This window comes from Neopsephotus bourkii, unplaced genomic scaffold (assembly GCF_033783945.1).
Source record: "Neopsephotus bourkii isolate Nb327-2 ecotype Australia unplaced genomic scaffold, CSIRO-AGI_Nbou_v1 NB_659, whole genome shotgun sequence".
Lineage (NCBI taxonomy): Eukaryota > Metazoa > Chordata > Aves > Psittaciformes > Psittacidae > Neopsephotus > Neopsephotus bourkii.
In genome coordinates this window covers 9,718,346-9,744,381 of record NW_026901158.1, presented here as the reverse complement: position 1 = coordinate 9,744,381, position 26,036 = coordinate 9,718,346, and the positions used below count along the sequence as shown (strand labels likewise).

General features: G+C 52.2%; 2 protein-coding genes and 1 long non-coding RNA gene across 6 annotated transcripts; 2 read left to right on the top strand and 1 right to left on the bottom strand.

Moving 5' to 3' along the window:
- The first annotated feature begins 1,995 nt into the window (after positions 1-1,995).
- On the top strand, positions 1,996-15,252 carry CIMIP2A (ciliary microtubule inner protein 2A). The gene is made up of 7 exons (XM_061352333.1): positions 1,996-2,164; positions 4,946-5,157; positions 7,559-7,935; positions 9,554-9,674; positions 10,771-10,865; positions 12,779-12,896; positions 15,094-15,252. The coding sequence occupies exons 1-7, from the start codon at positions 2,109-2,111 to the stop codon at positions 15,180-15,182; spliced, it is 1,068 nt and encodes a 355-aa protein (XP_061208317.1). The 5' UTR covers positions 1,996-2,108; the 3' UTR covers positions 15,183-15,252.
- On the bottom strand, positions 15,173-17,445 carry TUBB4B (tubulin beta 4B class IVb). Its single transcript, XM_061352998.1, has 4 exons — positions 17,267-17,445; positions 17,057-17,165; positions 16,870-16,980; positions 15,173-16,377 (listed from the first exon to the last, which is right to left on the bottom strand). The coding sequence occupies exons 1-4, from the start codon at positions 17,321-17,323 to the stop codon at positions 15,317-15,319; spliced, it is 1,338 nt and encodes a 445-aa protein (XP_061208982.1). The 5' UTR covers positions 17,324-17,445; the 3' UTR covers positions 15,173-15,316.
- A 1,258-nt stretch (positions 17,446-18,703) lies between these two features.
- Positions 18,704-25,625, top strand: LOC133212012 (uncharacterized). Of its 4 annotated transcripts, XR_009725357.1 has the most exons (6): positions 18,704-19,533; positions 20,030-20,176; positions 20,359-20,439; positions 21,017-21,146; positions 24,400-24,482; positions 25,263-25,625. It is a non-coding gene; the product is annotated as an uncharacterized LOC133212012 (long non-coding RNA). The 4 variants fall into 4 exon arrangements; XR_009725354.1 differs by lacking the exon at positions 24,400-24,482; XR_009725356.1 differs by lacking the exon at positions 24,400-24,482 and having other exon boundaries at positions 19,979-20,176.
- The last annotated feature ends 411 nt before the right edge of the window (positions 25,626-26,036 follow it).

Sequence of the window (26,036 nt, the reverse complement as noted above, 5' to 3'; positions counted from 1 at the left end):
CAAGTATTTCATAAGCTGGGAGAAGATGAAAGCTCAGCACTTGCTGCCTTTTAACCAGCATCCAGCATAGCATGTATTTCCAGTAAGGATAACAAGACAGCTTTTGTCTTAGCCGCAAGCTCAGTGTGAATGGCTGTGCTGAGAGCTCTGCGAGGGCACTGCTGACAGGGGAATGTCCAAACACTCAGCACCTGAGGATAAATGTTATGTTGAAGGCAGTAACCTGCAGCTGCATTGGCAGGTGCCAGCCTGGAGCGTGGCTGGGGCTGCTCCCTGGGCAGGGCAAACTCCATCCTGAAGATTCCCAGTTGTGGCTCGCTTGGTAGGACCCAGGTTGTCCCATTGCAGACCCAGTGTGGGGCTCCCCAGCACCTGCATGTGAGCTGGTCCTCTGAGCAAAGGGTCCAAGTCACCCCATCTCCAAGGTGGAGCTCACCCCAGATAGGTGTTTTCCCCTGTTTGACTGCAGGGGTGGTGAGGAGCTGCTGTTACCTGTGCAGTGCCTGCTTGGAGCTGGGCAATGGGAGTCAAAGCCAGCGTGGTCCCTGCTGCAGCCTGTGGGGCACTGGGTGGGTGCTGGCCCTGTGTGTCATCTCCTGTACTTTGGAGTTCAGAGGTGCCAGAGCACTGTCAGGTCATCTGGATGGGCCCTGTACTTGTTCCATCGGGATGTACTGTTCCTCTCTTGACATGTGGACATACAAAGTTTCTCTCATATCAATAAATTCTGATGATAACCTTGACAAAAGTGATTTCTGCTTTATTCTTTTACCCAGGTGCCTGCACTGAGCACAGATACCTTGCTCTGATTGTTCAGTAGCTCTTTGGTACGTGTGGAACCCCAGGTTTGAAGGAGCAGCCATTGGTCATTTAAAGGAGTGAGCTTTGAAGGGAGCTTCTGGAAGTGCTGGGATGATGCTGACCTGAACCCCCTTGGGCCAGTGGGGCTTGGACCAGCCTGGGATCGCTGTTTGGTGTCATTAACACAGTGCTGTATTTCAGTAAGCCGTTTCTTCATGTTAAAATCAGAAGACCTGGGCTTCGAGGAACCTCTGTAGGTCTCTTATTGAATTGCCCACCAAAAGCTGAGCTGACCACAAAGCTCCATTGGGCTGCTCTTGGCCTTGCCCATCTGGCCTTTGAAGATCTCTGAGGATGGAGATGCCACCCCTGCCCCAGGGCTGTGCTGCTCCCTCCTTGTGTGCACTGGGCCTGCCCCTTGGTGCATCTTGTACCTGTCATCTCCTCTGTCTTTCACTGCTCACCTCTGAGAAGAGCCCTCACCCCCTCACAGACCTGGGGCTGTCCCATGGTGCTGCTCAGGAGCTGGGCAAACTCAATACATTTATAAAGGCTGGAAACTCCAGATCCCTCACTGGCACCAAGGGCAGGAGCCAAAGCAGCAATTTTACCTCTGCAGAGAAGCTTTCGGGTGGAGGAGCAGGGACCTGAACAGATGAGAGCTCTGGTTTCTGGTTAGTGCTTTGAAACCTCAGCGCTGTGGCTGAGCTCCCCAGGCCCAGCCTCACTGCTGGTACTGGAGTTGGTGAAATGATGCTGGTGCTCAGGGCGCTGTGGGCTGTGATGTGCTGGCCATGGCAGCTGCTCAGTGCAGGAGACCCCATGTTCTGTGCCTGCCTGCAGCTGGAGGGGGTGAACCCCACCACACACAGGACACAGTCACCTGTATGGTGCTGGGAATGGGCACAACCCTTGTGTGTGTGAAGCAAAGGGGTGCATCCTCACACAGCCAGAGCAGGAGGCACTGAGGGAGAGGAAGGCTGAGCCTTCCCCTGTAGCATGGGGAATCCTTGAGCCTCTGCTGCAGCAGTGACTGGGGCTCTCCAGACCTTGCTGGGGCTGCTGGTGGGGAACCTCTGGCACAGCTGTCCCAGGGGTACCAGCCCTGGGGGACCTGACAAGCACTGTGACATCTCCCTGCTCACCCAGGATGGGGGGAAACAAAGGCCGTGTCCAGCCAAACCTGAGGAGCTGGGAGCGTTGCCAGGCGCAACACAACACAGCTCCTGGTGCATCACAGAGGTTTCTGGGGCAACTGCATTGTGCTGCATCTCCTTCCTCCCACCAGCCAGAGCTGCTGCATTGCCATGGCAGCCTCCAAGGAAAGCAGCATCTTCCCTTCCCATCCCTACCATATCCCTGGGTAAGTTCATCCAAAATGCCTGTTCAATGCAAACAGCTCCCATTGAGATCTGTAGTTCTGAGCCGTGGGAAGCTGCTTGTTTGGTTTTGTTTAAGACATGGTTAAAAACTCCTGCTCCAGAGGAGGCAGGGCTCCAGCATGAGGAGCACTGCTTTATAAAAGGGTACAGCAAAAGGCTCTGCCATAGTGCATTGAGGGTAAGGCCAAAATTGTTCCTTCCCCCCCACTCCCTTTCTTAACTTGCTTTAAGCAGCAAATGGCACCAGGGCAGCTGTGCAGGGGTTGGCTCCAAACTGCCATAACTCCTGCATCAAGGCTGTTCGAAGGCCTCCATTGGATAGATGCTTGCAGAGGCATCGGGCACTCTTGTCAGGTTGGGCAGAGCACAGCCCTGCTGCTGGATCAAGCCCTTTGAAGAGTCGGGGGCTGTGGATGCTGTGGGCTGGTTCATACGTGGTTAGGGGGTTTTCCAAAGCTTTTTGTGATGTTCTCCTCCAAAGGCTTGGAAAGAAGCAGCCAGACTGTGATGGTAAGAGGTGATGGTCAGTGAGAAAATGAACATGAGCCGGCTTCAGTGTGCGCTTGCAGACCAGAAACCTGGGCTGCATCAAAAGGAGTGTGACCAGCAGGTCAAAGGAGGTGATCCTGCCCCTCTGCTCTGCTCTTGTGAGACCTCACCTGGAGCATTGTGTGCAGTTCTGGTGTCCTCAACATAAAAAGGACATGGAACTGTTGGAACAAGTCCAGAGGAGGCCACAAGGATGCTCAGGGACTGGAGCACCTCCCGTATGGAGACAGGCTGAGAAAGTTGGGGCTGTTCAGCCTGGAGAAGAGAAGCTGCGTGGAGACCTCATAAGAGTCTTCCAGTATCTGAAGGGGGCCTATAGGGATGCTGAAGAGGGACTCATCATTAGGGACTGTAGTGATAGGACAAGGGGTAATGGGTTAAAACTTAAACAGAGGAAGGTTAGATTGGATATAAGGAAGAAGTTCTTTCCTGTTAGGGTGGTGAGGCACTGGAATGGGTGCTGCTTTGCATCTGCTTTGGGTGCTGGGCACAGGGAGGAGCTGCCTGAAGGGCACCACCAGAGCCATTGGCCCCTGCACCCCGCTGGGCACTGCAGGAGGAGGATGCTGCATTGCAGCACCTCACCGCTTGTCCCGTGGGCCGTGCCATGGACACAAGGACATCAGCATCGGCCGCTGCCGCTTGTGCTGGGCAATGGTCACAGATGGGGCTTTGGAAACGGCAGAGCAGCGCTGAGGAGCTGGGCTGGTTTGGGAAGGACTCTGTGCACAGAAGGGGTAAATCCATGGCCAGCTCCATGCAGCTGCGCAGGGTGCGGGGCCCAGGCCCTTCCCGGTGCCCAGGAGCAGGTTTGGGTGCTGCTGGTTGGGAGCGGCGATGGCAGAGACAGGGCTGAGCGAGGGGCAGGGGGGAGGCCCTGGGGAGGGCAGTGAGGGGTGGGAGCAGCGACTGCAGGGACAGGGGCATCCCTCTGGGTTCTTCAGCCAAACCCAAGGCAGGAGCAGCCCCGCTGTGAGCGCAGCCCTTACCATTCATTCACTCCGTGGCACATCCCTTCCCCACAGCCCAGCCTGACTCAGCCGAGCTCCTCCTGTTGCCTCGCTTTTAATTGCCATGAGTTGAATGCAGCTCTCCCCCCACCCTGTCATTACCTGGGCTGAGCCGTTTGTGCCCTTGCTCAGCTTTATGGTCCCGGTGCAGCTCTCCCATGTTGCAACACCCATTGAAAATCAATGGGGAGGAGGCACCGAGGTGCTGCCGAGATCCTGCATGCAAAGCGGGACCGCTTGCCAAGTGGAAATGTGTGGCTCTGCTTGCTCTTGGGGAAAGCATTTGGAAGGGAAAGTACTTGCTCATCATCTTATGATCCTTGTGCATCATCTGGCTTTGGTCCTGGGTAGGCAGTGGGCTCCTTCAGTGTTTGTGTCTGTACATGGCAACCGGCAGCTCTGCCTTCCTGCTTCAGAGGTGGAATAACATCACTGTGAGGAGCTGTGGTGCCGGGAACAGCGGGAGCTCCCGATCGGTGCTGATGGAGCCAGGGCTCCAGCACCCTGAGCCACACAACTGCCAGGCACCGGGGGGCTGGAGCAGCGCATCCTGCAGGAGTTTGGTTGGAGTTCCAGTATTGAAACAGGGACACGGGGAATTCCCAGTAACAGAGAGAGGGAGAGGAGCATCTGAACCAGAGCTGTGTTTAACTGGGGCTGTTCCAGTGACTGCAGCCGATGTCAAGGCCAGGTTGGACACAGGGGCTTGGAGCAAGCTGCTCCAGTGGAAGGGGTCCCTGCCTGTGGCAGGGGTTGGAGCTGGAGGAGCTTTAAGGTCCCTTCCAACACAAACCAGGCTGGGATTCTATGAAGTTTTCCTCTCTGCAGGCGCTGCTTTGGCCGCTCTCTGTATTCCCCATGAACAGAAGCACTGAGCCTGTGCCTGTAAACCCATCAGCCGGTTTGCATGCTGATGTGTGAAAACACACCTGTACAAGCACACACATGTGCAAACACACACATACAAACACACATACAAACACACACACACATACACACACACACCCCTGCCTGGCTTCGTGCCGAGCCCCGCACACCCGCTCCGTGCTGCTCCCGTTCTCCTTCCTGCCCGCAGGCACCCCCCTGCTCCCCCGCTCCCCAGCCCCTCCGTGCTCCCGGCTGCGACCTTCCCGGTGCCGCACAGCCCCAAGCAATGGGCCCGTCCCAGCCCCCCGCAGTGACCGCTCTTTGGTTCCTCCCCAGCTACGAGGGCTTCATCCCCCAGTACCGCTTCCAGGCCGGGGAGACCTTCGGCAGAGCCACGCACCGGCTGCTGAGCGGCCCCACCGCTGCCCGCGGCCCCACCGCTGCCCGCGGCCCCCGCGCTCTGCCCGCGCCGCTGCAGAAGCCGGAGGTCATTGAGGACTTCAGTGGGGACAAGCACGGAGGCCAGGGCCGCCCCCCCGGGCACCCAGGTGAGCACAGCCCGGGCCCTGCTCCAACGCGCACGGCTCCTGTTATCCATGGCTCAATCACAGCTCTGGGGCAGCAGCATCAGTGCGAAGCAGAGCTGAGCCCCGTTGGTGTTCGGTGGGGTAGGGAGGGGAGGTTTAAGTTCCCGGGTTGCCTGCTGTTAGATGGAGGTAGATGGGGATTTGCTGTGTTATGAAATGCTTCCATGTTCCTGTTATGGTTTAACCCCAGCCAGCAACTAAACCCCGACAGCCACTTGGTCACTCATCCCACTGCTGTAGGATAAGGGAGAATCAGGATAAAAGTGAGGAAACTCATGGATTGAGATAAAATTTTCATATTTATTTGTAATAGTTTTTAATAGTTGGAATAGAAAAATAGCAATAAATTGTAATGAACAGGAAAATACCAAAAAGATAGAAACAAACCCCGGGCAAGACAAGTGATGCCATTGGAAACCATTGCTCACCATCACTGTGTGATGCCCAGCCAGCCCCCAAGCAGCAGCCCCCCTTCAATGTCCCCGCAGTTTCATTGCTGAGCATGGTGCTACATGGTCCAGGATACCCCTTGGGTCAGTCGGGGTCACTGCCTGGCTGCGTTCCCCCAGTTCCATGTGCCCCCCCCCAGCTGCTTGCAGGAGGAGGAGAAAAGGTCCTGGCTCTGTGTGAGCGCTGCTCAGCAGTGACTGGAGCATCCCTGTGTGAGCATCCCTGTGTGTGCAGCACTCAGTAGTGACTGGAGCATCCCTGTGTGAGCAGCACTCAGCAGTGACTGGAGCATCCCTGTGTGAGTGCAGCTCAGCAGTGACTGGAGCATCCCTGTGTGAGCATCCCTGTGTGAGCATCCCTGTGTGAGCATCCCTGTGTGAGCATCCCTGTGTGAGCATCCCTGTGTGAGCATCCCTGTGTGAGCATCCCTGTGTGAGCGCTGCCCATCAGCAGTGACTGGAGCATCCCTGTGTGAGCGCTGCCCATCAGCAGTGACTGGAGCATCCCTGTGTGAGTGCTGCCCATCAGCAGTGACTGGAGCATCCCTGTGTGAGTGCTGCCCATCAGCAGTGACTGGAGCATCCCTGTGTGAGTGCTGCCCATCAGCAGTGACTGAAGTATCCCTGTGTGAGTGCTGCTCAGCAGTGACTGGAGCATCCCTGTGTGAGCGCTGCCCATCAGCAGTGACTGGAGCATCCCTGTGTGAGCAGCGCTGCAGCACAGACCCAAGCTGTGAGGGTTCCCCGATCACCCCAGCACAATTCCAAGGACTCAGATCCATCCTCTGGGAACATTCAGCTCTGCTGCTCCCAGCCCTTTCCCAGCTGACCCCCCTGGTACAGGGCTTGCTCTCCTCAAGAGCTCTCACAGCTTGTAATTCAGTTTGCATCCTAATGCTCCTACCTCAGATCACTGGATGGGCTTGTGTGCCCATTCCCACTTTCCCTCTTCCTCTTTCCCTGCTCGCAGGCCCCATCTCCTCCATCAGACACTGAGATATGCTCCTCTAGATTCCCAATGCTGGGAATCTGCAGGAATTTCCTGCCAAATCCCAGCTCTTTCAGCCAAAGTGCCTGGTCCCTGTGGAGCAGACCCAAAATAGGCTGCAGCAGCAGCAGCTATCCCATGATCCATCCTGTGGAGACACGTGTGCCATGTACCACACCATGTGGATGCCCTGTTTGGTGGAAGCGAGTCCTCTCCAGGCTGAGGGCAGCATTCCCAGCAGGATCTGGGTCTCCATTTCCCTGGGGATGGCCACATCAAAGCGATGCTTTCCCGTTTCCTGCTGGGAATTTGTGCCATGCAGCTTGGAATCTTCCACTCTCTCTGTCCATCCCAGCCCTGTTTCCCGGGAGCCGGGTCTCCACCACAGATGGTGTTTACGGGCTTCATACCTGGACATTTACATCTGCATGTCCTGGGATTAAGCTGCGGTTTGGATGGACCCAACTAACCAGTCAGCCCGCTTGCCCTCCCTCATTACCCTGTCCCCATTCCATGCTCTCCTCACCAGCCCTTACTGCATCTGCCAGCACTGGAGCTGGGAAGCACTGGCTGCTGCTGGTGACTTCATCCCCAGCTCCTGCTGTCAGTGAGGGATTCCTTAACCCCTTCCCTGCAGCCTTGCCTGGGCTCCTCCGGGGTATTTTCCATGATGGGATCGGAGAGCTCAAGGCAGTGCTGAATCCATGGGTCTGTGTTTGGGGTGCAGGGAGCAAAGGGACACATTGGGGTCTATTTTCCCTTTATAACTCAGCTGCTGGTATTGTAGAGCTTAGGTGTCATTTAGATTCAATTGTAAGCTATTGAGCTTCTCTTTGTGCATTTGCCCGTGCAGGATGGTTACCTGGGCGGGCCGATGGCACCCACGGGATGCATTCACAGCCTATGGGATGCTGCTGAGCTCCAGGCTCCTTTCCTTCGCTACAAGGGGCTGAAGTCCAGGGTGATGGGAACCCCCCACTCAGCCTCTCCTCCCCCTTACCTCGCTGTCATTCCACAGGGTGCTTTCCCTATGAGAGAGCTGGGGCTACAGCGACCTTCCCTGACCCACTCCTTCAGGCCAGGCTGCCTCGGCTGAAGCCGGAGCTGGCCGAGGAAGAGCTGACCATGATGCAGACGGACCCTGAGCCCCGGGAGCACCCCGGCGAGCACGTCCCGAGGACACAGGTGCTTCGGGAATACCCCCCCAGTGTTCCACGCTATCCTGAGGCCGAAGGGCGAGAGTGGCTGACACGAAGGTGTGGACCCGGCCAGTGCGGTGGTGCCTGGGCAGGAAGCGCACCAGTAAGTGGTCTGGGGTGGAACAGGCACGGGGTAGAGGATGCTGCTGTGGAGGGATGGGGATTGGGACTGGTGGGCATGGAAGGGATCTCCTTGGAACAGGGGTGTGAAAAGGGACCCTGACGTGCTCATCATCAGGGCTGTAATGAAAGGACAAGGGGGAATGGCTTTAAACTTAAATGGGTGAGATTCAGGTTGGATCTTGGGCAGAAGCTCTTCCCTGTGAGGGTGCTGAGGCGCTGGCACAGGGTGCCCAGAGAAGCTGTGGCTGCCTCATCCCTGGCAGTGTTCAAGGCCAGGTTGGACACAGGGGCTTGGAGCAAGCTGCTCCAGTGGAACCCCATGGCAGGGGTTGGAGCTGGATGGGCTTTAAGGTCCTTTCAACCCAAACCAGGCTGGGATTCTATGATGTGGGTGTGGATGACAAGGGCAGAGAGCTTAGAGTGTCACGTAGAGGATATCAAACACAGAAACATTTCCAGCAGTAGCAAGTCCATTCCATACCCAGGAAATTGCGGTACTCATTAATTACTTTTCCTAATTAAAAAGCCTGAACTTCTTATTTGCTGAAGTTTTAGCTTCAAATCCCAGCCATCATCAGATCTCGCACTGTGCCAGGCCTGTGTTTCCTTTGGGTGAACTGGCAGCCCTGACACCCTCTTCCTCCTGTCCCCTTTGGATACTGCACTGGGTATCTGGTCCCTTCCCTGCTCCCACCTGAGTTTCTCACCACGGTTATCCCTTAAGCACAAGCACTGTGTTTGCCTCTGGGGCTGGTGCTGTTTCACACAGCAAAGCCAGGATCACTTGGGACCAATGTGTCTGAGCCCCTCATTTCTTCCATCCCGCTCCAGCCAGCCAGGGCTCTGCATGCTCCCTGAGGGCAGAGAGTAAGGATCTGATGCCCATCACATCAACAGCTGCCTGGGACAGAAATCCCAGGGAAGGGCATTCCTGCTCCTTGCTCTGAGAAGCAGATTTAGAGAGGAGCTCAGTGCCCAAAGGAGAGGCTCTGTGTGCAGCGGGCACGTGCAATGGGACTTCACCAGAAACCTTTGGGTAGCTCCTAGTGTAAAGCTGGGAAGAAAAAGCTGGAGCACCTCCTGTATGGAGACAGGCTGAGAAAGTTGGGGCTGTTCAGCCTGGAGAAGAGAAGGCTGCGTGGAGACCTCAGAGCAGCTTCCAGTATCTGAAGGGGGCATATAGGGATGCTGGGGATGGACTCTTCATTAGGGACTGTGGTGACATGACAAGGGGTAATGGGTTAAAACTTAAACAGGGGAAGTTTAGATTGGATATAAGGAGGAAATTCTTTCCTGTTAGGGTGGTGAGGCACTGGAATGGGTTGCCCAGGGAGGTTGTGAATGCTCCATCCCTGGCAGTGTTCAAGGCCAGGTTGGACAGAGCCTTGGGTGCCCTGGTTTAGTGTGAGGTGTCCCTGCCCATGGCAGGGGGGGTTGGAACTGGGTGATCTGAAGGTCCTTTCCAACCCGAACTGTTCTATGATTCTATGAAGAACAGGAAACAGCAGCTGCCATTCATAGGTTCTGTTGCTGATTTAAGCAATGGAGCTGTAGGAAGAAACAGCTTTTACTGCTCTTGCTCTGAACCTGTAACGCAGGGGCAGGTGACATTGCCACCGCTGACCCAGGAGCCCATGAGAACCAACGGGGCCGAGGAGGAGGAGTTTTGGTTGGCAGAAACAGAGCTATCAAACGTGATCCAGCAGAAAGTCATCACAGGTAACAGGGAGGGAAGCCACGTGCAGCAGGAGTCCCCCTTGGAAAGAGCCATGTCACCATCCTTCCCCATGGGAAACCTCAGGGATCCTGGCTGGTCATTCCAGTTCAGTTAACGCTTTGGGATGGAAAATGCCACTGCTTCTCTCCATGTAAGGGTGTTCCTCTGGGATGCTCTCCATGGGCAGGAGAGCTCATCATGGATGGGATGCAGGAGCCATGTGAAGTCCCTACAGTACTGGGGCCAGGCTAGAAAATGCTCCAGAAATGCAGAGCTGGGCCATGGGCTCTGCACCACCTCCTGCTGCCCTTGTGGTGGTTCTTTCTCTCTCAGCAACAAGAGCCCTTCCACAATCATGCAGCCAACAAGCAGTGATGCATCGCACCACCAGGACTGTATAAAGCTGGTGGACAAGGAGGTCTGTTCTGTAGCTTCTGCACTTGCTCTGGAAGAGCCTGAGCATGGTGGAGGGTGATGCACGGGGCAGGATCTTCACTCTGCAGTGGACCACAGCAAACAGGAGCTCTGTGCCAGAGTATTGCAGTCAAAGCGAAAGAGCATCGATGCTTCAGGATGCAGAAGACTATTTTCTCTCTTCAAAGCATTCCTTTGGGAAGAGGGAGTTCTGCCTGGGTTTTAGATGTACCTCACTATGTTTTATGTAGGTTTAGACTTCATATAGTTTCTGTCTCGTACTTGATGGAGATCTGTTGGATGGGCAGGGCAAGTGAGGAAGAAAGGTTGGACGCCTTGTTGTTAGCTCCTGAATGTGTATTAAACTGGGAGAGAACATGACAGAGCTGTTGGTGCACAGGAAAGGCTATAAGAAAATGAAATGTTTCTTCCATACCTCATGGAGATGCACCCAGATCAGTTCAATCCATTGAGTTTTCCTTGGGCATTGTAAAAAAGACTCTTTCAGAACAGATACTCGACAGGTAAGAGTTAATTTTACACTTTAAATGGGTGCGTTTTGCCTTCCTGTGCTCTGCTGAGGTTTTGTATTTATCCCAGCCTCTTCCACTTCCAGGCTGGTTGATGTCTATAGGATCTCTATGTTCTCAAGCAGACAATGTTCTCTCTTGTCTTCATCCCCAGGGTACACTGGATTCATCCCCCGCCTCTCCTGGTTTCATGGTGTGAACTACATCCGGAGCGTGGAGGAAGCAATGAAGGAATTTGACCAACACCAGGTACGTTACAGGCACAAATCTTATTCCAGCCGTGTAATTGAGGCAGCTGCAACACCAGAAGTGGTTTCACTTGCAGCAGTAGGGTTAGGACTGGGGTTATAGCTTACAAGCAGAGTAAAATGCTATTAGGTAACATGGTGAAAAACTCATGAGCAATTAAAGCCTGTAACTTGTTTCCTTGGGACATTGAGGGAGAAGAAATGAGTTCATAAAAGGATTAAGCAAATCTAGAGAGGGCTGGGTCAAGGGTGGCTGCTAAATATGTGGCTCTGAGTGCAGAAACACAGGATGCAACTATCTGTGCTTCCCTTGTGCAATCCATCTTCTCTATTGGGCTGGCAGTGCCGGATGCCTTCCTGGCCTGCTTGGGTGGTTATTCCTCTCTTTTAACTGGTTGTAAAGCTTTTTCCTTTCCTAACAGGATTTGTCTTAAAGGGGGTTAGATCTCCTTTTGGGAAGGATGCAGAACTATCCCTCCTGAAACGCTGTTTGTCCCCTTGCTGTCAGATCCCCCATATAGTTCCCTCCTACATGGGAAAATGAGATCCCTCCCCCCAGTAGTTAACAGTTTGCATTCCAAGCAATGCATTTCCTCCTGCTACCAGGATGCAGTGAGATGCAGCAGCATCCCTGGTCCAGCCCAGGTGAGGGCTGGTCAGCTCAGTGACACCGGTTACAACACTCCCAACGCTTTCTGGTCACTGGCATTCGCTGCAGTGCCTTCATCCCAGAGTGTACTGATGTAGGAACACATTCCAAGATTGAGGATCCCCAGCTCAGAGAAACTCAGCTGGGCAGAAATGACTCAGCAGGGAGAGCAGCAGGTCTGGCGGCTCATGGCAGCCTCTTGCTTCTCAGGCTGAAATGTATTTTTCTGTGCTGGCTTCCTTATGCTTCTGCCATTAATAGGAATTGAGATGAAGCAGCAAGGAAAAACAATCCCAAACCATGGCATTATCAAAACTGAATGTGCTGTTTGCAATGCCTTTCTGCCCCTGATCACTTAAGTAGCATTCTGCATGTAATAAATCAGTGAGGGAGGTGTTTCTGTTGCAGGATTCAGCAGAATCCAGCCTTGCAGAGCTCAGCTGTGGCACATCAGGCACTGAAGGAATAGGAGTACACTAAAGAAAACAACCAAATCACACCACATTTCTATCTGAGATGGCTTCAAGCCATTAATCTGCTGCCCTAAATCTCTGTTGCCCTAGGTTACATACTGGGATGTGCTATGGATCACTGCTTACTGCCTGCATCAGGCAAAACAGTGCAGCCCTCATGCTTCAGTGCAGTGCTTGAGGGATGCAGCAGCCGCTCCATCACCACCACAGGATGGGTCAGTGGCCCCACAGCTCGGCTCAATCAGCCCCATCCCTTCTCCACCAGGGAGGGCAGCGCAGCTTTAGTGACATCTGAATACTGACAGCAGCAACATCCACCCTCCAGCCCCTCGTCTGGGGCTCACCCTGGGGGGGGTCAGACAGTTCCAGGGGGTGATTTACACTCTCCCTGCAGTTAACGCTCCCTAAGCCTTCCTGTCCCTCCCAGCCAGGGAACTGCTGGCTGATGGCCACCAGTGGGACTCATGGAGAAACAAAACCAGTTGAAGGGGTCAAACCAACCCCCAGATGTGCAGAGTTACAGCACAGGAGCAGATGAGGCTTGTACCCAAGCCCAGCAGACACTACTGGCTCGCAGTACATCAGATATAGGAGCACAAGGTGGTTGTGCCTTGCAGGTGATGCTCAGAGGTGATGAGGTGAATGCAGTGTAGCTCCTAATTAGAAGAAAACTGAACTGGAAGGAGAATTCCTTTACATTCAATATTGAATGCAGAGTCAAAGCACATGACTTGGTAAAAACGGTGTGTTTTAAAATTAACTGTACCCTGGTGTTGTTTTTATCCTCCCCAGTTTATGTTGAGAAACCCATGTTACAGCTTTGGCAAGAGGTATCCCCAGACTTACTGGCCTACCAATAGAATTTACACCAGTGCTGGACTGATACCTTCCTACATGGGCTTTGTACCAGGTAATGTTATCAGCTGAGTGAAAGGAAAGTCACTGATACTAATTGCTGTCATTAAGTAGTGCTGTTATTAGCTGTAGTGCTGGAGAAGTGAACAATTACTCAACTGTTCCACATGGGTAGTAGGTTATTTCCCGGTCTGTGCTGAGGTGCTGGAGCGGTGCCATCCCCTTCCTGCAGGAGAGCCTGTCAGCCTGGCTGCCAGCCTAGGCTTGTGCAGAATGTTCCTCTGGGTTCCAGCCACCAACCCCCAGCTAAAGCAGTGGAGACTCAGTAACACCCTGCCCGTCACCCGGGTGCGTTACAGCATCTTCCTTCATCAGGAAAGTGATTCATAGAGTAGAGCCTGGTTTGGGTTGAAGGGACCTTAAAGTTCCTCCAGCTCCAACCCCTGCCATGGGCAGGGACCCCTTCCACTGGAGCAGCTTGCTCCAAGCCCCTGTGTCCAACCTGGCCTTGAGCACTGCCAGGGATGGGGCAGCCACAGCTTCTCTGGGCACCCTGTGCCAGCGCCTCAGCACCCTCACAGGGAAGAGCTTCTGCCTAAGAGCTCAGCTCAGTCTCTCCTCGGGCAGGTTCAAGCCATTCCCCTTGGCCTGTCCCTACAGGCCCTTGTCACAAGCCCCTCTCCAGCTTTCCTGCAGCCCCTTTAGGCACTGGAGCTGCTCTAAGGTCTCCCCTTCAGGAGCCTTCTCTTCTCCAGGCTGCCCCAGCCCAGCTCTCTCAGCCTGGCTCCAGAGCAGAACTGCTCCAGCCCTCACAGCAGCTCCATGGCCTCCTCTGGACTCTCTCCAGCAGCTCCATGTCCTTAAAGTCTGATAAAAAGCAAGATGCAAATTATATAAATGGGATGAGAATGCTCAAAATTATAGCAGTGAAATGGTATTAGGCATAGAGATGGGCAGTGGCTACCCTGCACTGTCTACCTGATCCTCAGTTAGTGGTGGCGCCTAACCAGAGAGGGCTGAAGTGATTTTTGTGTGTGTGAAGGGGAAGCTCTGCCCATCATGCACCTGAAAGCGTTAAGGTATCAACCTAAAACATCAACAAATCAGCAACTGTCTTGTTGGTTGTCTCTGCCCAGAGCTCAGTAATGTGGGCTGGGAAATCAGGGAGACAAGGGAGAAAGAATCAACCTCATAGCTTGTACTTGATGCAGTGCAGAGGAGGAAAATGCTAGAAGCTGAAAACTTGGTAGAAATGAAAGCAAAGAGTGGGGAAGCACACATCCTGTGTGTGGCAGCCCTGGGGCGTCTCAGCATAGCCCAGACTGTTCCAGGAGCTGTTTCCTCTGCGTAGGGCTGCTTGGGGAGGGCTCTGACCACCCACCCTAGTGTCTTCATGCTTTAACCACCCGTTGCCACCTTTACACCTACAGCAGCTCCCTCTCCAGGTAGGTTTGAAGCCACCCACCCATTCCTGCAGACAGGCTGTTTCCCGTTGGTGCCATTTGGACTCTTGAGCAGCTCAGGCACTAGAAGGAGAAATTGTTTTCAAGGCACAAAAAACTTTGCACAAAACAGTTCTGAATTTAAGAGCAGTGAGCAGGGTTTCATCAGCAGGAAAGCAGTCTGCTCCCCTGCCCAGCTCCCCAGCGGTGGGTCAGTTGCTTTAGCTGACACCATGGCTACCACAGTAGGAATGTGGTGTTAATACAGGGGTGCCATGAAACACCCCTGATGTGCTAGCGGGTGCTCAGCCCACCTCAGCAGCAGAGCCTGCAGTAACTTAGGGAGGTTTAAACCCTCCACATACGATTTGAAAACACAGCTGTGCACACAGGAGCTCAGTTCCTCCTCAGCAGTGCGGTGTGGCACTGCTGTCCACAGCACTGCTGGCACAGGTCATGGCTACCTGCCTGCTTTGCACTGCTGAGCCCATCAGCCTGGCTCATCTTCTCCTGGAGCCCTGCCTGCCTTGGGAAGGTGTTGTCAGGCAGACAGAACCTGTATCTACTACAGAGCTACTCAGCTCCCGCTGAGCCTGTAACAGGAATCCACACACAGGTACCTAAATTTAGATGCAGCTCAGAGCTGAATTCCATCCTCTCAGGAGGCGTTATCCCCACCACCAGCACACTCAGATTATAAAGCAACACCAGTTCACCACATCCAGTGACACCCACACCAGGCTGGGAGGCAGAAGAAGCCTGGCTGCCTCACGGAGGGCTCACCCCAAGTCCTTTGCTTCTCTTTTCCAGAGCTCCGGAACGTCTATGCACTGACTTATGGAAACAGCACCCGAAAAGCTTACCAAAAGGAACAAGAGAAACGAGCTCGTGCACTGTGAAAAATGCTTTAATGGTGCCTGTACAGCAGTTGAAGTGACTTTTGAGACATAAAGAGGAACACAACACAGACAGAGGTTTGATGAGAGTTCATACAGCTTTAAACAAAATTTACAGGTATTCATCTGCATAGCTGTTACTCAGCCTCTTCCTCAGCCTCCTCCTCAAACTCCCCCTCCTCCTCAGCTGTAGCATCCTGGTACTGCTGATACTCAGACACCAGGTCGTTCATGTTGCTCTCAGCCTCTGTGAATTCCATCTCGTCCATGCCCTCGCCTGTGTACCAGTGCAAGAACGCCTTTCGGCGGAACATGGCCGTGAACTGCTCAGAAATACGTTTGAACAGCTCCTGGATGGCTGTGCTGTTCCCAATGAAGGTGGCAGACATTTTCAGGCCACGAGGTGGAATGTCACAGACTGCTGTTTTAACGTTATTAGGGATCCATTCCACAAAATAGCTGCTGTTTTTGTTCTGAACATTTAGCATTTGCTCATCCACCTCTTTCATGGACATACGGCCTCTAAACACAGCAGCCACGGTCAGGTAGCGGCCGTGCCGTGGGTCACAAGCAGCCATCATGTTCTTTGCATCAAACATCTGCTGTGTTAGCTCTGGCACGGTCAAAGCCCGGTACTGTTGGCTCCCACGGCTGGTGAGAGGGGCAAAGCCAGGCATGAAGAAGTGCAAACGGGGGAAGGGAACCATGTTGACTGCCAGCTTCCGCAGGTCAGCATTGAGCTGGCCCGGGAACCGCAGGCAGGTGGTAACACCGCTCATGGTGGCTGACACTAAATGGTTCAGATCACCGTAGGTTGGAGTGGTTAACTTCAGTGTTCTGAAGCATATGTCATAGAGAGCTTCATTATCAATACAGTATGTTTCATCTGTGTTCTCCACAAGCTGGTGAACCGAGAGTGTGGCATTGTAGGGCTCTACTACAGTATCTGACACTTTAGGGGATGGAACAACACTGAAAGTATTCATGATTCGGTCTGGGTACTCTTCACGGATTTTGCTGATGAGGAGAGTACCCATACCTGAGCCCGTACCACCACCAAGGGAGTGAGTAAGCTGAAAGCCCTGGAGACAATCACAGCTTTCTGCCTCCTTCCTTACAACATCTAACACAGAATCAACTAATTCAGCACCTTCCGTATAATGGCCCTTTGCCCAGTTGTTTCCTGCGCCGCTCTGACCTGGAAGAGAGCCATTTTCGTATTAGATTACGGTCACTGCTTCCTGCTTATTGCTTGCAAGCAAGGGCGCATCAGGCTACACAGAACCCCACCCCCAGCAGAGCTTCCTTTTAGCCAGCACTGAGCTGTGGTTTCACACAAGCACCTCTGAAATGGCTCGGCGGATACACAGAAAACATTCATTACTAATGACACAGCAGCCGTTTGGTCGCTCCTGTTAATGTGGAGGAGGTAAGGAGAGTCGGAAGAGCAACGATCCCTTGCGTCTCCTCGGACCTGCTTCCCCGCAGCTGCCATCCCGCACCGCCCGCAGCTCGCCGGTATTTCGCACCCGTCACGCAGCGCCAGGATTAACCCCCTCCCCGGGGCAGCGCTCGCCTCAGGAGCATGTGCAGCGGCAAAGCCCGCAGTGCAGCGTCCCTGCCCTGCCCACCCCACCCCACCCCGAGCCGGTTACACGACAGGTCCCTCCCCCGCTCCCGGCGCACTCACCGAACACGAAGTTGTCTGGCCTGAATATCTGGCCGAAGGGCCCAGAGCGCACGGAGTCCATGGTGCCGGGCTCCAGGTCCACCAGCACGGCGCGGGGCACGTACTTGCCACCTGCAAAACGAGGAGAAGCCGTGACTGCGACGCCGGGGGCAGATCGGGAAGGGGCGAGAGGCGCGACAGGCCCTACCTGTGGCCTCGTTGTAATAGACATTAATGCGCTCCAGCTGCAGGTCGCTGTCTCCATGGTAGGTACCGGTTGGGTCGATGCCATGCTCGTCGCTGATCACCTCCCAGAACTGCCAGGGAAAACCGCGTCAGGGGCGGCCGGGCCGGGCGCGTCCCACGCCGCCCATCTGTCCCCCACCTCCCGCCGCCGCCCCCTGCCCACCGCCCGGACCTTGGCTCCGATCTGGTTCCCGCACTGCCCGGCCTGCAGGTGCACGATCTCCCTCATGATGGCGGCGACACCGGTCACTTCCACCTAAAAACACCCTTCTCTCAACCGACTCTGGCTGCGTGAGGTAAACCGCCAACCCTTATATAGCAGCGGAATGCGCGCGCAGCCTTCCTCTCCCCGCCCAGGAGGCCAGTTGCAGTGGCTATTGGCTACTTATAACGAGGCTCTGCGAAAGAGGAGTTTCTATTGGCCAAAAAGATTGTCATTCAAGCCATCCGCTCCTATTAGCCCCGCCCAGCTGTCTGTTGATTTTACTGTTAGGCAACCGGGGCTCGCCAGTGCCCGCCCTACTCGCTCGAGACGCTCCCGATTGGCTTAATTGAATGATTGATGTCGAACGTGATTGGCTGCCGGCCCCCGGGATGAGCTAACGTCAGCCGATTGGCTGAGCACGAAGTGTCCTAGTAACCGTCGCAATGACTCCGCAGCGGGCGCTGGGCGGTGGCTCGCGCAGCCGCCCATTCCCGAAGCCGGGTGCGCACTTTGCGCAGCGTAGGCGGCAGCTCCTCCTTTCTGCGGGAGAGGACGGTTTCCAGGGAAACCTCAACCCGTCGTTCCCCAGCGGCTCCCGGGCACGCCGCTGCCTCCCTCCACCGCCGCTCCTCCGGGAGAGCCCCCCCTTCCAACCCATCCCCCCCGTTCCCGCCGCCCTCCGTTACCCCAGGAGCGCTGCAGCGGCGCCCGGTGAGGGGGGGGGGGAGTATACGCGCCTGCGCATGCGCGGGCTGCGGCGCCTTTCTAGCACTTTCTGGCGCGCAGCCGCCTGAGGCGGCGGGGGCCGGCAGTTGTTGTTATGGCAACCGCGCCGCTGTGAGGCGGGGAGTGTCGGGCAGGGAGCCTGCTCTCGGGCCGGTGCTGAGCAGCGCGGTGCCCCGTGAGGTGACACCTCAGTCCTGAGCGGGTGCTCCTATGGCAGCCCGGCAGCCGAGCATCCCAGTCTGGATAAACGCCACCCTCGCCGCGCTGTTCCCCTTCTACCATCCACCTTCGTTAGCGCATTCTTGCATGGGCAGTTCCTCTGTTGGTAGCAGCTTCTGCGGAGCATACTTTGGTGTTTGTTTTAGCAGAGCCATTTATGATGATACGTGCTCGTTAGGATGACAGTGATGTCTGCAAGTCCTGGCACTTCTTCTTGTTCCATAACGCACCTAAAACTTGAAAGTGGCCTCTAATTGAGTTCTTCAAGCCTGGCTGGGCTCAGTCTGTTGCCTTGATGTGGGAGTGGACTGAGGCGTGAGCAGCAGATGACCTCGATTCTCTACACAGAACACATGAGGCTGCCACTCTGTCATTCCTACCAGACAGAGGTACGTAAAGGCTTGTGCACACACCATAGTCTGTGCTTGGAGAACAGTGTCCAACTGCTTCTGTGAGGTGGGCAGGAGGGGAATAGCCCTGTGAAGGCTCTTGCTGGAGATCAGATAGCTGGCTTAGTACAAAGGTTATGGTGATTGCTACTTCTGCCATGTAAATAACATCTTCCCCCCAGAGATGCTGGAAGCAGCCCAGGAGCACTTGGAGCAGCCCCCGAGACCCTGGGAGGAGCCCCAGAGCATCAGGAGTGACCTGAGAGGACCCTGGGCAGACACGTACATGGCTCATCCCCCACACTGGAAGCCAGAATGCAGGAGGTTTATGCAGTTCGGTTTGAGATAGCTGAGTAATGCACAGGCTTTAGGGTCCAGATTTATCCCACCTAATTATAGACATTGATTTCAAAAGCTAACTCGGGGCTGTGCTCATACCAAGAGTCAGTGGAAAGGGGTGGCTCTGCCCATTCCAGCTCTGCATAGCACTCTAACAACACCTTTCTGCTCTCTGTAAAGGTGTTTAAAGTGCCCGAATCCAAAATCTCAGTATCTCTGAGGTATCAAAGGCAGCCAGGATGAATCTGGATCAGACTTGCTGAAGATTTCATACAAGGCTGTAATCATTCAGTAAAGACAGCTTTTCCTCCAGGATGCAATGCCATCGCTTCAGAGTAACATTCAAAAGGAATTCTGGCTTATTCCCGATTACAAAGAGACTGGAACATCGTTTGTGTTTTGCTGTCTAGGAAAGCACACTCAGCAAAAATTCTCATCAAGACATACTCAAAACAGCATTAGGCAGCTCCTGTGCTCATGGAAAACCAGAATGGAGCAGGGAGAGCCACTGCAGGGGTGGCTGGAGGTTTGCTGGTACAAGTGCTGCTGCAGTTAATGCAGGTACAGTTGTGGTTTGTTGCTTTTTCAGCCAGGGCCAGCAAGCACACAGCTGTGCATCAGTGACAAGGATCTGCTTCCTTAATTCCTTCCTTTATAGCCAGTGCTTCTCACTGCTTGTGCTTCAGCCTGCTCTGCTTTTAATGTTAGGGCAGCTGCTCTGTAATGTGTAGTGAGAAATGGTTGCCACCCCCAGCGTTCCCAGTGGCAGCAAAAGAGTGGAAAGACTTCCAGTATCTATCTCCAAAAGGGTGGCAGGATCAGAGCCAGCAGAGCAGGGGATGTACCCTCAAACTTTGCTCCTGTGGTCCAGCCTCCAGAGGTTTCCCTGGGAGATGCAGCACCTGCAGACCAAGGGGTTAGGAGGCATTTCACATTATTTGTGCAACATTTCGTTTTGCTAATTCCATGCCAGTCAGTGAGTACTTGTGTTCTTGGCTACATGCAGATCCACAGGAAATGATTATTTTAAATACTTTTGCGTTTTTTAAAATGGAAGTGAAATGCCAGTTCTGAGCTCTCTGTGAGGAGGAACACAGCCAAGCTGCCAGGAATCTCCATGGAGAGCTGCTGGAGCTCTGACTGTCTCACCCTGTGACTTCTAATGCTGTGGCAACCAAGCAACCGGATTAGTGTGTAGCCGTAGGTGAGCTAGGGAGTAACGAGGCAGGTTTCTGCCAGGACCTTGTCTCACATGAAGCATTCCTTCAGAGGCAAAGCTCTGTGTGAAACATTGACAACTGGGCAAATTTGGGGATCAAAAAGAGCATTCAATGGTCCTGCCTGAGCTCAATACTAAAGTGCATTCCTGTTTCTCTTTGGTTTTAGAGGCACTGCTGCAGATTGCCAGCTATGGTTGGAAAGCAGTTGGGGTAGCAGAGGAGAGAAGAATCCTACCCATATGGGGAGGTATGTGGCTCCCACATCGTGTTTTCATTGCTTTTAGCTCGTATTTGATTCCTTGAGAGCTCTCCTCGAACCCTGCTGCAAGTGCAACGAGGTTTTACCTCATTCAGGTGCATCTGAATTTCCCAGCTGGCAGTTCACTGTATCAGTTAATGGCTGGGATACTAGAAAATGTTAGGGATGAGTATTACAGGGCCAAAGTTCCTGAGTATAATCCAGCAAAAGGCATGGTAGTGGAGATAAAATTAAGCTGGAAATTGCATTTCTGTTTTGTTGAGCTATATATTATTTTTTTAACTATTATTGTTTTGTTGATTTTTTTAACTCTTTACTGCTGTCAGCATGGAAACAGATTTTACTGCAAATATGGTTGTTTTGAACATAGTGGGGACATACTTTTGAGTATTGCATTCTCCTTTTACTGAACCATTGCATGGAGCATACAGAGAGGAACCCTCCTCTCAGCAGGCAAACAGACAATGGCTATGATCCTTCTCTTGATGCTTACCCAGCACAATAGCAGTCTGTGCCTCTGAATTAGCATCCTGGTCTAAGCTCAGCCTAGTACTTGTTTATACAGGTAAAATCTGAAGCCCTGAGTTTGAGAGGGACACTGCAGAGTGAATGTGAGTAGAAGCCTGCCTCCAGAATGGAAGAGATAATGGTGTTGGGTCGTCCCAGGTTTATGACAACACTTAAGTATGACCTGGGTAAGTGCAGACCTTTTGTCATTCCAGTCTTTCTTATTGCTACTTCTAGGGATAAATAATACTTCATTTCTAGAAACTATTGCTCTCAAAAGAGCGAGGTTATTGAAGGTGAGGGACTGCTTCCAGAGAGTGACGGGTGAGAGGTGCAGTGGGTGGATTCCTGCTTGAGAGAAGTAGAAGCAGCTGAAGGGGAATTAGCCACAAGTGTCTCTGGGCCAGTCTTGTCTCCAGCGATCAGCAGCAGTTGCCAAAGAACAGTGCAAACACGTATGGATGTGGCAGGTTGTTCAGGTAATTCTTTAGCCACAAGGAAGTAACTTTTGTTTAATACCCCCAAAGGATTATTATGAATTTATCTGATCACCTATTACAGCCATGTAAACTGTTGGCATAAACAACCTCCTGTCACGATGAGGCCCATGGTTTAACCACACCCTGTGTGGAAGAAGAGCTCCTTCCATTTGGTTTGATGGTTTCCACTGAGCTCCTCAGGTCAGAAGGTGGCCATGAGTCTGTCATTTCAAAGCTTGCACTCAAGAGAGTCTTAACCACTGTCAGTGATTACCATGGAACAGGAGGTAATACTAAACCAGCTTGCACTTGACATAAGGGTCAGCATTAATCTTTTATGATTAAATCCAGTGAACTTTGAACACTGTTCCCATAGTTTCCTTCACTCAGTCCCACAGCTCTGTGGCTGTGGCTGTGGCCAGTGATGAGCCCTGGAGGCAGCACCTTCTTTCACTCGGAGATCTATTCCTCTGGAGAATTTCCATCAGGAAGTGGTGACTAATTCCATCGTGAGGTGCACATATGGTGACACCCCCCTGCTGTGAGAAAAAATAAGCTTTCCTTCACACAAGAGTCGATTTTATCATTCCTTTCTGTCTCAACCCCCCTCTTCTTCATTCCCAGCACAGTCCTCTCTCTTTTGGGGATTATTCTTTCTCCCTCTTGCATCCAGAAAAGTTTTCATCCACACTCCATGCTAGTGCCCACCTCCCTGCACAGAGGCTGCCTTCCACTAATGATGTGGCTTCTTAAATCACTGATTAGTGCTGCTCTCACATACTACACGTAGACAGCTTCCATGCTACAATGTGTCTTTCATCTGTGTCCGCATCAGAAGTCTCCTTGACAAATCTCCAGACAAGCCTGTGCTCATTGATTTCATTTGTGGTGGGACCAGGTACTCGCTGCGTTGGAGATTTCCTGAGGCTTAAAGCGCTGTTCTGTCATTCTCCCTCTTGTGACTAGTCCCTGTCATTACACGCTCAGGGGAGCAACGGCTCAAACGTTCTGTGTTGATCTCACTTGATCAGGGATCTAAAAGCATCTACTGCAGCGAGGCTCTGACTCTCTCGTACCGACAGCATGGTGAAAATCAGGTCAAAGACACTTCTGCCGAGTTTCCACTTTGCAAAACTTTAACTTGCCTGGCTTTGATGGATTATCACAGAATCCCAGCCTGGTTTGGGTTGGGACTTTAAAGCTCATCCAGTATCAACCCCTGCCATGGGCAGGGCCACTTTCCACTAGAGCAGCTTGCTCCAAGCCCCTGTGTCCAACCTGGCCTTGAACACTGCCAGGGATGGGGCAGCCACAGCTTCTCTGGGCACCCTGTGCCAGCGCCTCAGCACCCTCACAGGGAAGAGCTTCTGCCTAAGAGCTCAGCTCAGTCTCCCCTCAGGCAGGTTCAAGCCATTCCCCCTTGTCCTGTACCTACAGGCCCTTGTCAGCACCTCACCACCCTTATGAAAGGACTTTTACATTAGAAGATATGTGGCAAAATTGGGGTTTTACTGACCCCAGTATTCATCTGGGCTTGTTCTGATAGCATTTCCATCTGCTTTGGTGTGTTCTGAATTAGCTCTTGAAGTAGGAGTGACAGTCCATGAGGTAGCATATAAACATCATATGGCTTCCTACTTCTCTGGAATATATCCAGATACATGATCATAGTTATGGTATAGCAACAAAAATGAAATGTTCTGATCAGTCTCTAATCCAGCCATGCCAAAAGGTGTTCTATGGTTAGACCTGATGATCTTTTCCGAGGTCTTTTCCGACCTAAATGATTCTATGATTCCATTCCTTTCCTATTCTGCTGGATTTGCTCCACCAGTGGTTGTTTCATTATTGTTCTAACTAAACTGAGTGCAGTGCCTGGTGCTGTACATCATTTCTACCCTTGCTATTCCAGAGGCCTTCCCTTAACTACTGAACTGGATATCTCCACATCTCAAGGAAAGAGTTACAGTCACTGCGTTACTAATGGAAAGCTGGAGCTCAGCTGTGTGGCAAGTTTTGGAAGGTCCTTGACGTGTGAATGACCTTCTCATCACTCACCAAGATAAGCCAGGAGGTCTGTGACAGCACTGGGTAGAGATTCCAGCCCTGTGAAATCCTGGTGAACTAATCCATCTGTAAGCATCCTGTGAAATACCTATACTCAAAAAGCAAAGTGGTGAATTCTGTACTGCAGAACAGGACTGCAGGCAATAAACCATTATTTCTCTCAGCTTTCATGATAATTCGTTGAAACAACCCAGGGGATGTACTGTTGGGAATACATGATGCTTTGGAAATGGTACAAGCTGGAAGAAAGACAGGAGCTAATATACTCCAAACATGCCTAAATGAAATGTAGGCTGCTGTAGCCAGCAGCAGGTCACATAACCTAGTGTGTTTCTGGAGCTAAAATAGTCAAAGGGCTTTTCTGGTGTCAATTTTTCTATCTAATGCTTTTGATTCCTTCTTTATTGGTACTTGCCAACAGCAGGAGATCTGCAATTACACATGAGCAAACATTATCTGCCAGAAGAGCTCTCCAATGGTTCAGCCTGAGGGGGAAGCGAGGCAGTTATGCATAAACATAAAGAATTTGTGGACAGACAGAAAATCCTCATTAATAAGCATTGCCACAATTGCATTGTTACCAAAGGGCTCAAGCATCTTCGTTTCAAAGTCAGTGAGTTAATCTAGAATCTCATTTTAAGTAGATCTTCTCTGTCCAGGTAATCTGGGGGTTAATTCTGCAAAGTTACATAGTACTAACATGAAGAAGCTGCTTCCATAGAGAGCTGGGAGAAAGGAGTATCTTTTATTAGTTTCCATTCTTCTCAAGGGTTCCCAAGCTTGGGTTATATTTTGCCTTTTTATGACTAAAAACACACTTCAGTGATTTAAAAATACCAATCTAGCTCATAGTCTGCTGAACACATCTGTAAGTGGGTTTTCTTCTGCCAGATAGGAAGAGAAAGATAAGCACCATCAAGACTGCCCAGCCCAAGCCCAGTGCACTGGGAGCCCTTATGCTGGGGGCTGCAGCTCGAGGTGGGCAGCACAGTCATTACATGAGAACTCCTGCCCTGCCTGTCCCTACGACCTGCCTGCTGGAGGAGGCAGTAGTGGTGGTATCTGGAAGGAGAGGTGGGAAAGGAGAGAGCGGAGCTGCCACCTGCAGTTTGTGAACAACCGAAGGAGGAACTTCAGCCATTGAAACATCTCACTGTGCCTTTGGTGAGAACAACAGCTTTTAGGTCAAGAGTTTAAGATCTGCTTGAAATCAAGTGGTTGTGGGTTGTCTTTGCACTGCAGTGCACTCAGTGTCAAATGGTGCCTCAAGTGTCATGGATTTAATGGGTTCAGTTAGGCATCTGTACGGGCCATTGCTCCGTAGAGCTCAGGACAGGGCTCAGTACAGGCAAACTAAAGTGTTGGAGGACATGCTGAGCTTCTTGTCTAATTGCTCACTTATTATCTACATGGAAGTCCCAAAGCTTCTAAACAAGGGCTTGGGGAAGTTGCAGCCAGTGTCCTTTTCTCTTGGAGCCTGTGATATAGTATTCAAAGTCAAGAAGTTGTAATGACTGAGCAGGCCAGAACACCCAGTCCTGTGGTTCCTGGCATCTCACTGGCTTATTTCCATTCCTGACAGTGGTAGGATTCTTCTTGGACAAGTTGCAAATCTCCACCAGGAATCCCACAGTGCTGACAGGTCACAAAGCCAGAGCTCTGTTAAGAATTGCATTTCCAGATGCGGGACAAATGAAGTCTCAGGAATTTTCCTGATACCACTGATTCCCTGATAACCTCTTTTGTTCTCCTATGCAGGCTTGCCTGAGTCCCTCCTACCTTCTTCAGATGGTTGGAGCAAAAAACACATCAAAGATGTAGACATGTCTTTCATCAACTGAATACCAGCAGCCAGGTTATCTGAAGTCATTTTCTGTCTGCCTTCCACTGGGGAGAAAGTGCCTTCAGGGTATCTCATTGTGTACCCTGAAAGTACGCAGCAAAACAGCTCTGGAGTAAACAGAGGCAAACCCAGCACCCCCCATCCTCCTCACTGGGACATGCTTATGCACAATAAACCGCCCCCCTGTGATCTCTTGCCAAGAATAACATAGACAGTCTATTAAAACGTCTTTAATACCATGATATAATTAAAAATATCTAATGTGCAACTCCAAGAAATGAATATGAAGTTAATTTAAATCTCTTTCCACACCCCTCCAAACTTGACTGACAGGTTCCAAACCTTCATTAATGGCCTGAAAATTTATGAATGCCCCAACATTATGGGGGTGTCCATGTATATGAGTTGGGAGCACAAGGAATAAATAATCAGATTTGAAAGGATTTGGGTTCCATGGTAGCTTTAAAAATCCTGCAAGGCACATCATTATATCTGCGAGCATTTAAATTTCTCTTTCAAGTGGTCTGAAATGAGCTGGAGACACTTGTCCTTTGGGCTTTTAGCAGCATGTTTGTTGCTTTGAAGCAGAGAGGTGAACTCTGAGTGCTTTAGTCAAAGGGCAGTGTTTGTCTGAATTGATCCCTTTCTTCACAATAACACAATCTGTACAGTGCCTCAGCTCTTAGACA

Bases quoted from the DNA above. Each gene is read 5' to 3' on its own strand.
- TUBB4B (XM_061352998.1), bottom strand. From the start codon at position 17,323: ATGAGGGAGATCGTGCACCTGCAGGCCGGGCAGTGCGGGAACCAGATC. The intron at 17,166-17,266 runs GTCCGGGCGGTG...TTTCCCTGGCAG, and splicing joins GGAACCAGATCGGAGCCAAG to TTCTGGGAGGTGATCAGCGA. The intron at 16,378-16,869 runs GTGAGTGCGCCG...GCTCTCTTCCAG, and splicing joins GCCAGACAACTTCGTGTTCG to GTCAGAGCGGCGCAGGAAAC.
- CIMIP2A (XM_061352333.1), top strand. From the start codon at position 2,109: ATGGCAGCCTCCAAGGAAAGCAGCATCTTCCCTTCCCATCCCTACCAT. The intron at 2,165-4,945 runs GTAAGTTCATCC...GTTCCTCCCCAG, and splicing joins CATCCCTACCATATCCCTGG to CTACGAGGGCTTCATCCCCC. The intron at 7,936-9,553 runs GTAAGTGGTCTG...CCTGTAACGCAG, and splicing joins CCTGGGCAGGAAGCGCACCA to GGGCAGGTGACATTGCCACC.